General features: G+C 38.2%; 1 protein-coding gene across 2 annotated transcripts in view; it reads right to left on the bottom strand.

The window, feature by feature from the left end:
• The window catches only part of GRK4 (G protein-coupled receptor kinase 4), a 41,779-nt gene extending 24,013 nt beyond the window's left edge, over window positions 1–17,766 (bottom strand). The window contains exons 1-5 of one of the 2 annotated variants that reach the window (XR_012775463.1): window positions 17,527–17,766; window positions 6,821–6,907; window positions 6,034–6,146; window positions 1,436–1,513; window positions 142–242 (exon numbers count right to left, since the gene is read on the bottom strand). Coding sequence is in view for 1 of the 2 variants with exons in the window: in XM_075499642.1 (XP_075355757.1) it covers window positions 142–242; window positions 1,436–1,513; window positions 6,034–6,146; window positions 6,821–6,907; window positions 17,527–17,578 (431 nt within the window). In the remaining variant the exon portion in view is untranslated. The remainder of the gene's footprint in view (window positions 1–141; window positions 243–1,435; window positions 1,514–6,033; window positions 6,147–6,820; window positions 6,908–17,526) is intronic. The other variant, XM_075499642.1, reaches the window with a different exon arrangement.
• Between the last annotated feature and the right edge of the window lie 412 nt (window positions 17,767–18,178).

Raw genomic sequence — 18,178 nt, 5'->3', positions numbered from 1 at the left:
AATCTGTTCCAAATTTCTTACCTACACTCATTTCAGAGACCAAATACTCCTGGGTGTAATAACTTCACCTTTCATTTCTCTCAGAAACACACAAATTTCTCTTGTGATACTCAAGCTTAGCACTATGCATTTTTAACTTACCTAGTACAATCCATAAAAAGATCCTTAGAAGGGTTCTTTTCCAGTCTTGCTTTACATTCATTTACTGTTTCCTGAGGTATTTCTGGCAAGTGTGCTGCAGACTTTACATAATTAAAACAAAAAAAGGCAACAATGAGAGCAATTTTGTAAATCAATAGAACGAGTAAAAGTTCTGTATTCAAAGTGAAATTAAATCTGCTCATACAGGAAAAGGAAAGGAATGGTTTGGCTAAAGAGAAAACCAAGAAAGTCACATTCGGGCAAAATTTTTGTTTGTTCCCTATTACAGAAAAATGCATTGAAAGCTATTACAGTTATTTACTATTTCAGTATCTGGGGAAACAAACTTGGCAATAAGTCAAATTTCTTTTTCTTTCCGTAGGTCTACCACCACAAAAGCAAGTTATCTATTTGGTTTAGCAGCACAGAAGGAAGGGGAAAGAAATACACACACAATTTGGGAAACTATTTCAAACCAGTCCAAAGAAATCTGGTTTTTTGCAAAAACTGCATATGACTTATGGTAGTCCCAAAGAAATTATCAGAAGAGATGTGGCAAACTTGGAATCTCTGCTCTTAAGGCATCTGCAAGACCTTCATTTGGAGTAAAGCCTTCTCAACACAAACAAAGTAAGAGAAGCAGAAGGAGTATCTATCTACTCATAGAAAACAAATGCCTAATGATATATCCACAGAAAAGCTTCTATCAGATACCAAAGAACAGACTCTTAAAAATCAATCAGTGAGATCTAATATATACAAAAGATCAGCTATTAATGATCTCCATGTAAAATACAGAGTCACAGAATGCTCTAGAACAAAACAAAACAAAACAGCATTTCACTTTGTGAAAACCTGCAGCAATTCTGAAAATATACAGCAAACCAACAAAGGTCACACAGCAGTCTGAAAGAAGCCTGAGAACGTAAAGAATTCCTCATTCTCATGTCTTCAGACTACAAAACTCTGAGTTAATTTGTTAATAAGTTTTCTTTAGATGCTAAATGAGTTTGTTTAAAAATATATCTTTACTTGAGACCAGTAGTTTAATTAGAAAACATAGGAGAATAAATTATAACGGTAGTAGTGTTAAGAGCAGAGATCAGTCAAGGTTTCTGCTCAAGTTGATAACAGTTTCACAATTTTAGAAGGCCGTATACCTTTCAGAAAGACAAAAATGGGACTAATGAAGTTTGAAAGTCAATTTACTAAAAACAATGCAACCACTTAGATCTCTATTTATCTAACATTTACAAAACACTTGAGACAATATTTTGCAATAGAATATATTTACCCCATTAGTGAAGTATGTCTCTAAAACTTTCAGGCCACAGTCTATACGCTTTTCATCTGAAGATACCTCATATTCTGCCTAGGGGAATGGAATTGAAAATTAAATTATGTTCAGAGCTATTTGGCACTACATTCTTTTACATGATGCTAGGTAAATTTCATCATGAATAACGCAGGTGCTCCTAATATAAGAGGAACTGAAGGCTCTCGTCATTTAAAATCTATTTGAAGATTTTTAGGCTACATAGTGACACATGTATGAAGAACAGTCTTAAGAAAAAAAGCACATGTAATTTAACCTTTGGAAAACATACGAAAACTAACAATTAGCCTAAACGCAATTACAGAAACTGCATCCTAGAGGTTAAATTAGATCAATTACAATGAAATAGTATTTATGTAGTCTTGTAGGACAGAATTATCCAGATAGGAAATAATTAAATAAGAGTACAATAATCAGCTTTTTCTTCACTGTATTCTTTTTCCTTCATGTATTTTTCTTTACTACAGTCTTGGGTAAAACCAGGATAAAACTACTACTTTCTATGAGGTCATGTTAACTGGAAATAAGTGAGATCTAAACCAAACCCTACTTCATTCTTTGAGAAAATAAAACTGAGTAGATACAAAATTTTGTGAAGTTTTTGACTTAGTAATATATGGTACTGTGATGTGGAAAAAGACCATTGTGCAATACAGTGTGTTTTGCAGATAAACAACTGGCAGCTTAATAGAGCTCTAGAGGTAGCTACTTACGGGGGGAAAAAAAAAAAAACAAACCATCAAACAGATACTGGTATTGAAAAACTTCAAGGACTACTTACTATTAATAATTTTAAGGGATAATCTAGAAGCAGACGTCAGAAGTTACAACATCTAAAGATAACACAGGATCTGGGGAAGGATGGATTAGAAAAGAGCAATCTCAAACAGCAACCTGTATTCTTTGTAAGCTGGGCCAACTCAATCAAAGCTTATTTCATATGTCAGAATGTAAATGCATGCACCTTGGAACAAAGAATCTATGGCAGACCTCCAGAATGGAGGACTGTATCATACAAAATGACAGTCTGGCATATTGGGACAACAATCATGAAGAACCTCATAGGAAGTTCCAAGTAATTTATCTAATCAGAAGAGAAGTTCTGTACCTTTATAAAGAAAACTAGAACACTGAAAAATGACAGTTCAAGAACCAAACACACACACACAATACTGGAAATAGCAGAATCCCTTGCCTCCAGTTCTGCAATCAATTGCAACTAACCCACACTGACTCACTACTAAGTCATAAACATCTTTTTCTGCTGAGACATTATGGTATCAACCACTTCAGCACAGGACCCAAATCCATAAACAATTGCAAGCTATTGGTTTTGCTACTTTAATTCCACAACAATTAGTCTAATGGTAAGGAATTCTTCTGCAACTACCAAACAACCTGAGAAGGTCAGAAAAGTTAATCAACCACAGCAGTGAACTTACCACCTTTAACATTTTCAATTATGCCAAAGTAGTCACTAATTTAATAGTTAGGCATACTGTTTTAAGCAGATACTGTAATTTGAAAGGAAGTTTAAGAGACAGCCTTGTCTACTAATTTCTGTTACTCACAGGGCTTAAGAGGGAAGTTTGAGCTGTCATCCATTCTTTCTCATACTTGAGTAACCTTGTCCCCAGCTAGTGAAATGAGTCACTAGATGATTGGATAACTGTAATTCCTCACTTTAATTTCTGTCACTTTTATTCAATTATTTCACAACTCTTCTTTCTGTAAAGCCAAGCTGACTTCCAGGCTTTAAGGTCACATCTTCTCAAGAGTTAAAGCTTACCAGTCTTAGTACTCAGTACAGTTAGACAACATAGCATTGTAGTACCTTGATTTTGCCATTTCGGCCTCCTGAAATAATCATGCTGCTGAAATCACATTGCTCCATATAAAAGAGTCAGAAAACTCTTTTAATGAAGATGCAAGGCTCTTAAGACTATGGCATTTTATGCCAGAAGGTTTATTTTCAGAAAGATTAAGTCTAAAATTTATTAAAGAAAAAAAAAAAATTAAAAATTGGCAAAAGCCGAGGCAAAAACCCCACAACCTTGGCCACATTACTGCCTTACAAACAAGACCAACGAAAAAAAACCACAACCCCACCCCCCGCCCCAAAAAAAGCTTGAACAAGCTTGCTGAAGTCCAGTCCAGAAAAGGGAATCAGGCTAACTCAGGAATCATCTGAAAGAGGTAGTAGGTATTTTTTTCCTCACTTCCTTGATCAAGACAGCATGCTAGCTTTCAGATCATGAGAGTCACCGATTAGAGATTATCTTAGTTCTTAAGAGACTTCTGTTTCAGTGATTCCCAAGCATATTTCTTCACCATGATTTTTCAAATGGAAGTTAAAAAATTTTTTTAAAAAGTAAATTGTGAAATCATCCCTTACATCAGATTATCTCAACTATGACAGTCTTTGTTAATTCACAAGAAGTGTTGCAACCCATGTAACATTATAGGTTGCATATTTCAAAACAATTCAAAGTTTTCAGTTAGTATAAAACACAGTTACTTCTTAGAGACAATTTCACCTGAAAAATGACATCTGTAGAGCAACGACACACCTGCCTTCCAGTCATGCCTAAGATTTTTTTCTCCTTTGTGCTGCCTAAGATTCTGCTACTCCTTATCTAAGCTTTTAAGGATTAAAAATGTGTACAGAAGTTGTAACCATTAAGGGTACATCCACAGTTGTCAGTGGTCTCCCCATTGTGAGATGCTCATTAAAGGCTCTGGTTTACATTCACTTCAGGGTATTTAGCTCCACTGTTCTGGATATCCATTCAATCCATTCTGTGTCTCCAACTGTCAAATTGGTCTCCGGAATTTGGTGCTAGAACAGTGCCTAAGCATCACAAAAGTATGGTGAAACACACCTGGGGAGTAAGCCTAATTGCACAAAGATTCATTGACAAATATAAGGCACAAATATTTTTGACACTAAGGTTCCTTTTTAGCTGATCAAGTGCCTCAGTTTATACTCCCATAGCGGGAAGGAAGATACAGTGAAGTGAGGGGCATAGCAATAATCCCATGTACTTACTTACACCCTGCACCTCTCAGAGCCATCTTGCATTCTGAGACTGTATTTTGGGACGTATGTAAGCAGCAGCATAATTTGACCATCTTCTTTCATCGTTTGTTCCCCAAATATAAGAAAAAAACAGGTGGGATGAGGAAAACCGTTCTTTTGGCAGCAATCTCAGTTTAAGACTATATCTTACTGTGCTTGGATTAACTATGAGGGACAAAAAATAAAAAGCTCTGAGCTATTATTCTATCCTCTTAAGGACTGTCATGTGCCTGCCTACTCTTCTCATTACTTTCCCCCTGCCCATGAGGGTTTTATCTGAGGACTTTTTACAAAACATGGCTGTGGGTACACTTCCTTCCTCCCCGCCTTCTTTAGTGTTAGATACCAAGATGCAAATGTATCAAGACAAAACACTTCCTTTTCCCTTGGTCTTTAAAATCTGGTTTCTCTCCTTCCATAGATGGTTCCCTAAATTTCCATCTCCATTGTATTTTTTTTAATTAGCACATTCTGTCTAGCCTAGGGCTTCCATACAAGTTGCAATATTTTCAAGTCTGAGTATCATAAGTGATATCCATTGTACGTGCATCCTTTTAGGCTCAAGAAGTAAAGCAGCATGTCTTTCTAAAATTATTTCTCTCATTCCCCTCATGCCCGTTTTTGTAGCTCTGACCATACCAAGATGGCAGAGATATTACAGTAAATATTAAATATCTTCCTTTAAGTAACAGAGCCAGAGTTTTTTGACATTCATCAAAAGTTGCAGCTTTAGAGCTGGCAAAGAGTAAATCTCACTATATTTTCACGTATGCAGCATTAGTGCACAGATGTGTTTAGAGAAAATTAATAATTTATAAAATTGTTGTGTGCTAACCCTGCTAGGCAGCTGAGTCCCACACAGCCGCTCGTTCACTCCCCCCCAGTGATGATCAGAAGAGTAGAATTGAGAAAACTTATGGGTTGAGATAAAGACAGTTTAGTAGATAAAGCAAAGCTGCACACACAAGCAAAGCAAAACAAGGAATTCATTCGCTTCTTCCCATCGGCAGGCAGAAGTTTAGCCATTTCCAGGAAAGCAGGACTTCATCCTGTGTAACAGCTACTGGGCAAGACAAACACCATAACTCTAACTTCCCCCCTTCCTCCTTCTTTCCCCCAGCTTTTATTGCTGAGCATGACATGACATGGTACGGGATATCCCTTCAGTCAGTTGGGGTCAGCTGTCCCAGCTGTATCCCCTCCCAGCTTCTTGTGCACCCCCAGCCTACTCACTGGTGGGGCAGCATGAGAAACATAGAAGGCCTTGACGCTGTGTAATCACTGTTCAGCAATTACTAAAACAACCTTGTTATCAACACTGTTTTGGTCAAAAATCCAAAACATAGCACAGCATGAGCACCAATGAAGAAAATTATCTCTATCCCAGCCAAAACCAGTACAAAAATCAAACTTTTTACAAACAAAAATGTATAAGCTATTGCTTATTGACATCCATCTCCAATTTCTCACTGCTTACCACTGCATCCAGAAATTCAATGCATCTTTTCAAATCTGGTCTGGAATCACAGAACTGTCTGAAGAGAAGTCTTCCTATTGGCTGTTTGTCACAAAGCTGGTTATAGTCTCTTTCTGAGAAAGAAATAGTAAGTAAATATCTTTATTTATTTTTATCTTTGTCATAGCATGGTCTTTACTCTCAGTTGAGACAGGTCAGAAAAACATCACTAAAATGTGAAGATTTTACATTAACATATTTAGCAAAGACATCAAAAACACAGTGATCCCAAAGAATAGTGAAACACTCACTTCCAGCCACATTTGTCTCTTATAGACTATCACATTTATTGAAAAACACATTGAATGATACGGTTAAGTTTCATTTAGGTTGGGAGGTGGAAAGCAACAATACTGTGAAATAGCAATCCCAAAGAAAATGAGATTGTTTGGAAAGAAGGAATACAAGATAATAACAGAAAAGGTTAAAAAATTATTACAAGACATGAAGAAAAAAAGTGAAATATATTACCATGTCATTCAAATTACAACATGCTTCCTTTTCCTAATTTATGGCTTTGTGAACTTATCCTTTAGGAGCAGTTTGCTTTAACAAACAAGGAGCTGTGATACAGCTTTTATCTTCTCATAAATTTATCTTCTCATAAATTCTCCATCATATTACAAGTCCGATAGCTTTTTTTGCTAATTAGCATTCAGAAGCAAGACAGAACCTTTCAGTTAACACCACCAAACTCTTATCCTTCCTTCTCAAAAAAATCAGACAGACCATTCTACAGGACACCTACCGATTGAGCATCTAATACCTTCACAATGACTAACAGGTGGCAACTTCAGCATCTCTTTCCATTTTTTACTACGCCCACTCCGTTTGCCTGGAAGAAAAATATGAGTAATGTAAAACACAATGCTATGTCAGAATAAAATTAAACATAACATTAACAGGATAAAATTAGGTCACTTCTGCACAGATCTGTCAGACTGCTTTTCATGCCTAGAAAGAAATGCATCTACAAGGATATCTAAACCAATAACAAACCTGATATAGAAGAACTTTTATATGAAACACTAACAAATGCAGAAAGTCTTTTGCAAGACAAATACTTTGCATGTTGGCTGTGCATACAGAATATCTCTGCAGAGACATGGCAAATATCTAGGTATTCTGAAAATTACAAACAAAACTGAAACATCAAAGACAGAAACTAAAAAAAATTGAGAATTATCTCAACCATGGTGAAGAATGGAAGACATTAAAGTTGAGTAACAAAATACATAAAATTAAGTTCTTAAACACATTTTTGGATAATCAAGTTGTAAATAAATATTCTCTTTCTTTTTTTAAGTAATAGTAATAAGAGTAGACCCCACTAATAAATGAGTGGGCATTGCTCAAATACACACCATTTATTCTAGACTATAGGAGGATACAGGATACTAGGAAGAACTTAGCTGTTGTAGAATTCAGATCTTTTCAATGCTTCAGATTTCACAGCACTAGCATTAAACTGATTTTGAAGAACTACTACAGTATTTTTCCCATTGTTTCTCAAAAAAATATACCTGTGCTCCATTTTCTATGTTAAATTGGAATTTTAGCACATTACTTTGACTTGAAGAAGCCAATTCCATTTACAGAAGATATGCATATTTATTGAAAAAGCAAAGAGATAGATACAGGAACATAATACATTTTTAATTGCAAAACATTTCAGCAGAAGAGTAATTTTTGTGCTGCAAAATATTTTAAAAGAAGATTTTACTAAGTAATGTGGCCAGATGCGTTTCCACATGACAGAACAGTAGCAAAACTGCACAGAAACTTTCTAACTGTACCAAAGCAGTACGTACCGTTAACCACAATAGGAGAGAAAGGAAGGGAGTTACCCTATGTAACCCGAATAGAAACCAAGCAGCAAACAGTACTCAACTCTTTCAGAATTAAATCGTTAGGAAGAAAGGAAATAACATCTTCAGAATAATAAAATATGTATTAAAAAAAACCCTCTTCACTCAAACATACAGCTTCTTGAACAGTTCCACCATTGCAGTCAGAGCAGTTCCAGCTTTGCTCACCAGCTTTGAATGTATTTCCAGTTTTGCTTACCTTTGCTCATATCAAATTTACATTATCTCTGTTAACAGGAACATTGACAACCACTGTGCTGCTGCAACAAAACATTCTCAACTCTAGTATCACTAGAAAAGTAAATAAATAAGAAATACAAAACCTTAAAATCTGGCTTGCAGAGATTCTTTGAACTGAGACCTACTCTCTAAAAGACCTTCTTCTGCACTTTATTTCCTAATGTTGCTTTGTAAGTCATTCACCTTCCAAAATATTTTAGAACACAAATATATCAGATCTACTTCCCCCCCTCATACTTCATGCAGTACCAGAACTAATCATGAAGCTATAATTACCAGCATCATTAAAACAAACTCCCACTATTTTAACAAATTTTTTTTGATGTTAAAAAGAAGTTGAATATATGCTTGAAGAAAATCAAACCACACAGAGCAAAGGGATGCATTACTAACAGAACTGAACACAAACAAAATGAAGGAATGCTAACATAGATAGCCTGTACACATAGATCAAATGGAAAACGACTGGGTATAGATTATTATGTGATCATGAAAAACAATGGACAGAAGCAACCACCCAATTTTTAACCATGCAACTGAAAAATACGCTAAGCTGCAAGGTCCACAGAAGTTAAACTCCTTCTGTTAGAAACTGCTCAGAAAGACTCATTTGTGCATGACCCAGTACAATCAGTATTGACCAAGAATGATAAACTGACCCAAATTCATACTGCAATGCTGTTTGGAAAAAGTAAAACTGAACTGTGATATACACCAAGTATATCACCTTCTGAATCACAAAGAAAAAAAAAAACAACCCCAAAATAAAAAAAAGGGGATCACTGGTGCAATATACTTCAAGTCCAACACAAGAAAGTCTGCTGTATTTTGCCCCAAATATTTGGCCAGTTACTTACGACATGACAATTATGAACTTCATTTTACAAAAAGAGACCACATGCTAGAATGCAATTGAATTCACCGTCCTATAGAAGTCAGTAAAGACTACATATAATTTATTAATGATGTACAAGAATCAAGTTCTTAGGAGTATCAACTAAATCAACATGCTCTCTCTTTTCTCTGAACTGATTGTTCTTACCTTCACAGCAAATGCACAGAAAAAGTCTGTATGTCCCAATAATGTAAAGAGAATGCATGACCTACATCATTTATAGATAAATTAGCCATTTCTGGTAAAAGTGATGGGAGGAGGCCAATTTGTTTGTCATATTATTCCCTAATTGCAAAATCCTTTTCCATTTCTGAGGCAGTTTAAAAGAAGTATCAAATCAAATTATAATAGTTGTGGTTTGTAAGTGTCTTAATAGTGATTTCAGAGCTTCTATTCTGGATCTCATTCCAAAATACTTCAGATAAAATTCTTCCAGAAAGACCAACAGCTTACTTTCCAACACAGCAGCAACAAAGCCATTTATGGTTGACCTATGTGGTTCAGCTGAATTACCACTTTTGCCTCTGTCAAGTGTAATTGCTGGCTAGAACAATGTCCAACTTGAAGCGACTCATCTTTTACAAAGAGAAGGGTGGATGCAGCAATATACCATTATAGTGAGGAAACACTGCAATTACATTTTCAGGTACATGAGAACCTTACCTTCTCCTCCCCAAATTAATTCTTAGAGTTAGAATTTCAACATTTACCTCTTTACATGTTTTCACTTCTTAAAAAGATACATACTAAATTCAGTTAGGTCATTGCATTAAAATATGGTATGGGAAAGATGTTTAGATGTTTTCCTTTTTCAATTTCTTTTTAAACCTCAGAGAAACATTTGAAAAACTTATGTAAGGCAAGGTGGTTGGCTTATTAATGAGTAAAGAGACAACTAGTTGCAAAAAAAGAAACTGCTGTGGCAAAACAAAGTTATCTGGTGTAGAAACAGATTTAGACAGAATATTTTTCAAGTCATCAGATGGACTTCCCACAGCCACAGTGATCTTCCTTATAGAGAAGATTCGTAGCATAACTCTCATTTCACTGAGCACAATGTTCACTGAACATTATTAGTCAGTCTTCCTTGAGATAGAAAACTTGGATTCTGTCCTACGGAATGAAAATAGTGAGAAGCATCGTACTCTCCTTGGCTAATAAATGTGCACAGACTATATGTGGTAACATTCAGTGGCTACTACACTGACACTGAGATTCTGCCATCGAGTTGTTCAGGGACCTCTGTGCTTCAGCTTTCCTGCCTGTAAAGGGCAAGCAATGTATCTCTGTGGTTGAGAAGCACATGGCTATGTAGCACTAGGGGTGCATGATTGCTACAACATCATTCTTGCAAAACTGATTCCACAAACCAGATTGTCAGATACCAGCTGAGAAATTCATAGTAGACCACACCCAGATAAGCTCTGAAAGCATAAAACTGCAACAAGATGACCTACAGCATGCCTTTAACTGTCTAAATCAATCTATTGGTTCAATGAAAAATGCAAAAGAATTTATGCAGAAGCTCTACATCATCTACACTGAGATGCATGAGAATAATCTGGGTACATACACTGTCTTATAATACATCTTTCCCACAGCAGAGAAAGTTGCAGGCAAGTTTCCTAACAGATTTTAAACTCACATGAATTCAAACCTTCTCCTACTTACAGCCACATTTTCCTTCAAACCACTCATGATAAGGATTAAAACCTTTCACTGAAAAAAATCAAACCATTCCTGTTTAACTATGGCCTTACGCTACAAAGACATTTGTAAACGCTGCCCACTAAGTAATGAATATTGATGGTATGCCCTTACTGTGCAAGATCCACCTTCAAGACACAAAACAGTGTAGAACTGACACCTCAGGTCTTCAGATCAGAACGGTAACACTAAAGTATCACTAACTTCAGGCAAGCTCACACGTACCATCACTTGAAGAAGGCTGTCATGCTTCCATTTCCAGACACAGCTCATACAGTACTGCTTTGTGGGGTCTCTGCAACCTTCTCCATTGCACAGGTCAGATAGATTTTTTGACATCTCAGTTCCTTGAAAAACAAGCCTGGTCACAGCTTAACAACTAGGTTTAACAGAGTAGCATCTCTTTTATATGGAGAAAGATTTTTTCCAGAAGTATGATACATATAATCTGGCTGGCTCTCGGCCAGAATCACCTTTACCAGATCACATTTACCAGAATCACCTAGCTGAAAAGTCAGGTTTAAACACAAGGTAGGCACCTAACTCTTCAGCATTATAAAGGCCAAGGCACTTCTGAACACAAACAGAAGCCAAAATGCAAGCAGTTCAATAAATAAACACATAAAAGATACCTATAGATTACAGATTCTTATGACATTTTTAAGATAACCTTCCTCGCACTCCTGGATTCAAGTGCCTCGAGTTGGACTTCAGCAAGGTAATGCTCCAGTCCCCTTGCTCATCTGACGGTTGGAGCAGTAACACTGTAAGCAGTTAAAAACCCAGGTATCTATGTGAACATTTGTGCAGGTTGTTTATATGCACAATCATTTATTGTTCTCACAGCTATAACCACTTGAACAACTGGTTCTTCACACCAGCTCTAGATACAATTCCAGTAATCATGGGCATATTTAAGAATGTTAGTGTATACACCCTGAACAGCTTCTGCACCTCTTCAGAAATTAGGTATGAAAGTCTTGTATCAACTCAAGTAAATGTAACTAATCTGAACCAGAATTTATTAATCTAATCTTGCTGTCAAACAATGTAACATCTGTGTATACATTTCATTTTGATATGGCCATAACAACAACTTAATAAACAGGGTTTACTAGAGAAAAAAAAAAAACAATGGTAAGAAAACTCCCAATTTTACAGACAACTCCTTGACAAACAAGGATTTTTTTATCATGATGGTACATCATGACTGCAACAGATAGAAAAGAAGTAAAATTCCTTTAAGTAGATTGTGAAACCTCTGTTTATAATTGCCACGTTTGAAATAAGCAAAGCAGCAGTGTGTATCAATAACTAGACCTCTCATGTTGTGTTTATTTAGTAAATGTAATTATTTAGATTCCAACATGCCCACATGCATTCTTCTTACAGTTCATTAAATAAAGGACAAAAAGGCAGACATTGTGCATAATTCTGTACAAACACAGGAAGACATGTTTCCTGCCGCAATGAGTTTACAGCAATTTAAAGCACAATGCAATAAGGGAGTGCAGTAGAACATAGGAGGCAAATAAGGGAAGAACAGACAAAAATAACAGCAACTGCAAAAACTCATGGCACTCTCATGTTAAAATTTGTATTTGCTGCTGGTGAATGGACCTTCTGGGTATGAGTGTGCCTTGGTTTCCCACTTGTCCATACTCCTTAAATAATTAAAGATTTCAGTTCAGTGCAATAGCCAAACTGCCGTAATCTGAGCAACCTCCTCAGAATTTTCTTCCTAGTTACAAATACACACATTATAGGATATCTGCCTATGTATCATCACCAATACCATTCTGAATTATTACCTTATACTGCAAGTAAAAGTAGGATATATTTCGCTTGCAGAATTATTCCAGTTGTTTTTAAACCTAGTCAGATAAAACACAAAATTTGAGTGGACTGCTTATTTTTTGTGAAGAGTGCTAAACCAATACAATTTCAATTCTGAAACCAGTATCTTTCAGGATTTGCTTAAGCCAAACTGTGACCACATTCTGTTACTGAAAGGTTCCTGCTAACTCCGTTCTTGGGCTGCACCTAACAATTATCAAATCGGCAGGAGCTTGCTGATCCATCTGAAAACTAATTTTGGGGAAAAAAACCCAAACCGAAAACACCCAACAACATAGAAAAAACCCACCACAACCCACACACCCTAGATTGGTTCATAGATCCAACTGGAAACTATCTTACCCATTCTGCAACCACAGTGTAGAACCAATACAACCAAGAGCTTGGGAGAAAATTTGCTTGAGGCATGACCTTAATTTAGCCTAAACCAACCATGACATAGAGCATATTATATGCCTAACAGCAGACCCACTTCTCATTCACAAACTGCTCCTGCCAGAGCGGTACAAATGAATTTTAAAGTGGATGCAAATGGACCAGGTATGTTTAAAATGTACTCTTGGCATGGATCCTCAATTGGAGTAAACTGCCACTGACTTCAAAGGAACTACAGATCTACCCTTTGGAAGTATTTTTGGAGATTATTACTTTAGGCAATGAAAAAAGGAAGGCTCCTAAGCAGTTTAAAACATACAGTGATTAATTTCTTTCCTTCAAAACATCACAGGCTATGTGTGGGATGCTGAAATGAATTTGGGGCTTACGTATACTCAAAGGATTTATTGAGAGTGACTGAAATAACTACAAAAACCAGAAGATACAAATATAAATAAAGAGAAATGTGAATAGAAAATAAAACTACATTTTTGTGAACTTTCAGATTTTTTTCAGAATAACCTAGTTCATATTTATTATTTGTCCCCATTTATGGGATAAATTCTTCAATGCGTTTCAAGAGATACTCATTTCAAAGATATTTCTGCTAGGGAAAAATGAACGTGTTGATTCCTCTGCTCTTATACAAAACTAGAAGTCATATTGCTGTACATTATTATTTTAAATACAAAAATCCCTGTATGTGAAAATCTCAGTAAGGAGATCATGAAATTGCAAGCTTTTGCACTGTCTGTCTCTCAGTTCATACATCACTATCACTTAACAGTTACCTGTTTTTCTATCTCAGTTGCTGCACTACAGTGCTCATAAGATCAACTCTGAGTTTACTTTATAATCTCTTGTTTTTCTACTGAGTCACTTGCACTTGTTCCACCATAGGGTTCACCTTAAGAGGAAGTTTTCCGTTTTTCTTTCTCACATACAGATTTCCCTCAAAAAGTAATGTATGCACAAGAGGAAAGAGCTGGATTGGCACAAAAGGCCACTTATCCCAGGAAACTGGGACAGGGAATCCCAGAACACTCTGCACTACAGTTTTCACCCAGAGGCAAATCCCTCCATGGACAGTTTAGCTCTCAGCATGAGCAGGTCAACTGGAAAAGTGAACGAGGAAAAAAAAAACCTCCCAATATAGCTCCTGACTCCTTAATCTTTCATCCATGAAGTACCGTAGGGTACTTTGTGTTATCACAATATTTTCTAGCAGTAGGTACATACAAGAGTCACATATTATGAGCCATCACTAACACCCATATGTGCGAAGAACTGGCATTTGATTATTTACGAAGTTGCATTAAAAGAAGATAAGGAATCCTCATAGCTTTCCTTCTTCACATAAAGAAGTATAGTAGTTGCTACAAAGATATTACAAGTCTTTATTGGAAAGAGACAGGCTTCTATTAAAATAATATGTTTTATGAAAAGGTTTGAAAAATCCTCTTAGAGAATAGCATCATAAGACAAAATTTAAAGTTTTGAGGCTGGGAGGAAGCCGGGGTTTGATCTGGCCTGAAAAATGAGACTAGTAAACTCTTATAAACCGATGTTATCATCATGCAAATTGAATTAGAAGATTCATGAAATAAATCAACACTAAGAGTGAGAAGGTCAACGATAGTTAGTCTAGAAATAGACAGCAATACCACTTAGGTTTTATTCTGTAGGAGAAGAAAGTAGCGGTAGAAAAGATGCATTTTGTCTAAGCACACTAGTTAGTTCCTGGCTCTCTAATTAAATAGGTCAAATTTATTTTCTACATATCCAATCAGATTTAATCAGTAGACATGCACCTAGCTGTTCAAGGTGTGCTAATTCTGCACACCTACAAATGTAAAACCCAGATGCTGTTCACATCCTAACAATACTCACATCCAGAAGTATTAGAGTACCTAAAATTAGAGGAAAACGATGAGTACAAATCTGGGATCATAATTTTGACTGTTAGGTCTGGTTTATGTGCTCAGGTATGATTTGTTTAGACTTGGGGTTATTTACCAGGCATTTCTGAAATCTCATTAAGCTTCTGCCATACCCTTTCACCAGATGAGGACAAATACGCAACATCTTTAATTCAGTTTCTATATTTGCAAAATGAAGATGACATATCTCTAGGGTTAAAAGACTTCATAAGATGCTTTCAAGAGTACAATCTTTTTCTACTCTCATCTTCATCATGAAGGAATCTCAAGTGAGACTGAAACTGACCCATGCAAGCCATAATTAAGCCTATGTTGATTTCTTTCAACATGCCACTGAAAACTATAAAATAAAAGCACAGTAGTTTACACCTTATTTCTTTTGCTTTTACAACTGAAATATTTATCCAGGTCAACACCTTCTCTTACCCAATCTTTAACACACTGAGGAATTGGAAAAAGGATTACTGATGTGGCTCAAGCCTATACATGAAAATAAGTTAAGCTGTTATTTTATACTAGTTTAGGATTTCGCCTTTTTCCGTGAGAACAGTAATTCTGCACTTTTCCATGCTATCCCACCTCCATACACTATACAGTGAGATAATAGGAATGTGGGAAGGAAAAGGTAAATTGAAAGTCTGCTCTTCTGTCCCAATTTTGAGGCCCTTTTAGCAAAGAATGTATTTCAGTAAAATATCTACCTCGCACACTAACTTTGCAAATTCCATTCCCTTGGAGCCTACCGGGCACATAAGAATAGAGTTGGGACAGGGATTTTATGGAATGGTCCTGACAGATGGAGTAAACCAGACATTCCCAGACCAGCCAGAGCATGCAACAGAGAGAAAGTACTTTCATTTCAAGGAGCACTTTGAAAAACGTGATGTAAAAAGTACCCCATGCCCAGGAACTCAGAGCTGAAAAGGTAGAAGATCTTCTACTAGTTGATCAATGGAGTTTTAGAGTTTCAAAGCTAGAAATCACATTTTTGTGCATGCTTACACAAACGAGTCCAGGCCAATGGAAGGTACAAAAGAGTAACAGCTTATTACCATTACTTTTCTAAGTTTCACACCAGGCAGAACTGATCTTCTTCACATCAGCTGCTGTCAGACTTTCATTTGGTTCATTAAAATATCTTGTTTGGTCAGTTCTACCACTATAATTTATTTTAAACATAGTGAAACCTTAACTAAAGAGGCAACCTGACATTAAGCGGCCACTTAAAAGCCTTTCCAGATTACCACTCCACTCTTTGTGGTGAGGGTTTGGGCACAGTAAAGTTTTGAGCCAGATTCCACTTTCCCTTCATTTCTCAGTTCACTTCAATGCAAACTCCAAATTCAGGCAGCACCACCACAGACATGTTACCGTCAGTGAAACCAGCCAAAACATGTCCTCTAGTTTGAGGTGGTCTTTTCAGCTAAGGTTGGGAAATGGCCCAAAATTGTGATCACCGTTCTGGTTTTTAAACCCCACTTCAAAGTCAAAAAGCTGATTTTCCTCTCTTGCTGCTTAAGGCAAATTTAACTGGATACACATATGGCGTAAGTGCCAAGCCCATTTAGAGTTGGAGGAACTTGCAAAACATACAGGGGCAGATTCTGTTGTTCTTACTCACTTTAAACAGCTCCAGCTAAACTAATGGGACTTCTTAACACAATTAAGAAAAGTAGGATCCAATCCAGAAAGAATATGCACATTTCAGGGTTGAAAAACATACTCTGCACTGAGTACAGTGGTAATCTGGGGAGGCTTTCAAGTGGCCATTTAATGGACAGTTACATACATGAAAAAGCAGCAGGACAATCTTATTTCAGGACTTCTTTTTAAACAGCAACCACACGCTAGACTAAATTCCATTATCTATCAAAAATGTTTGTTAGTTGGGGGAGGAATCTTCAAGTCAAGATGTTCTGGGGAATCAAATTGTAACTACTAATCTAATGGAAAATAGCACACTTTAATATTAGGTTAATGCAAAATATTTGGCTGCAAAATACAGGTAGCATTCACCAGCTATGTTTTTCACAGGCAGGAATTTCAGCAAGACAGTGTGCAAGGTTCCTCCACAGAAGATTTGTGTCACTTCGTCCTTTACATCCATATGCATATATCTTTATAAATAAACTGAGAACTACAGATTAACGATCTCCTTAAAACATCCGGTAAAAACACCATTTGAATCAAGAGCCCGAAGGGGGATGGAGGAAGGGGGTTTTTCAGAAGCAAGCGACAAGCCAGTAACTCCAAATTCATCCCGCGGGAGGAGCAGGGCAGGTGCCTCAGGGCACTGCCCGGGACCCACCGCCGGCCCCGGTGCGGCGGGGAGAGCTCCTGCCACCACCCCTGAGGGGGTCCGCCGCGCCGCCCGGACCCCCCTGCCCGGCAGCCTCTCCTCCCTCCCCACCCTCTCCTCCTCCATCATTTCCTCTCCCCTCCTCGCTGGCCCCTTTTCCCCTCATCTCAGACCCTTTTCCTCCCCCTCGGTACGTCCCCAGCCCGCCCCGCCTCGCCCTCTCGCTTCTCCTCCCCCCTCGCCTCCCCCGCCTCCTCGCCCCGTGGCTCTCACCCTCCCGGGCTTTCAGCAGCACCGTGTTGGCCACAATGTTCTCGATTTCCATGTTCGGGGGCTCCTTCCCCTCAGGGCAGCTGAAGTGGAGGCCGCCCCTACTGCCTCCTTCGCCCCCTCCTCCAACCCCGCCACCGCCGCGACGCCAAGCCTCCGCTCATCCGGCCCCGCAGGACCTCAGCGCTGCGCTCGCCTCTTCCCCATCACCCGCTGCTCTCCCCGGCACCGGCCTCCCCCTCCCCGAGGGCGGAGGCAAGGAGCAGGCAGCAACCGCCCGCCCCGACCATAGCTCTACCGCCCTCCTCCGCCGGCCTCAGCCAGCTCCGCCTCTGCGCTCCTGTGCCACCTCCCCCTCCCTATTCCCCGGGACTACAACTCCCAGCAGGCCTCGCGCCACAGTGATCGCGTCTCCCCGGCGCCCGCCGCGCTCTGTGTGCTGGGATATGTAGTTCGTTAAACCTTTCCCCTCCTCCCACCCGCGGCTCGTCCCAAAGCGGGAGGGGAGAAGAGCTGCAAATCTCGCGAGAGTTGGGCGAATATCTCGCGAGAGGTGCGAGGCTGCCGGTGCGCGTGTGGTGCTGCCGGGGTACGCCGGTTTGAGCGGAGTGCTGTTACCGCTCCGCTCCCTTCTCTTCTCTTCTCTTCTCTCCTC

Source organism: Mycteria americana, chromosome 4 (assembly GCF_035582795.1).
Source record: "Mycteria americana isolate JAX WOST 10 ecotype Jacksonville Zoo and Gardens chromosome 4, USCA_MyAme_1.0, whole genome shotgun sequence".
Taxonomy (NCBI): domain Eukaryota; kingdom Metazoa; phylum Chordata; class Aves; order Ciconiiformes; family Ciconiidae; genus Mycteria; species Mycteria americana.
The sequence above is the reverse complement of the archived record's forward strand: the minus strand, read 5'-3'. Positions and strand labels throughout refer to the sequence as shown.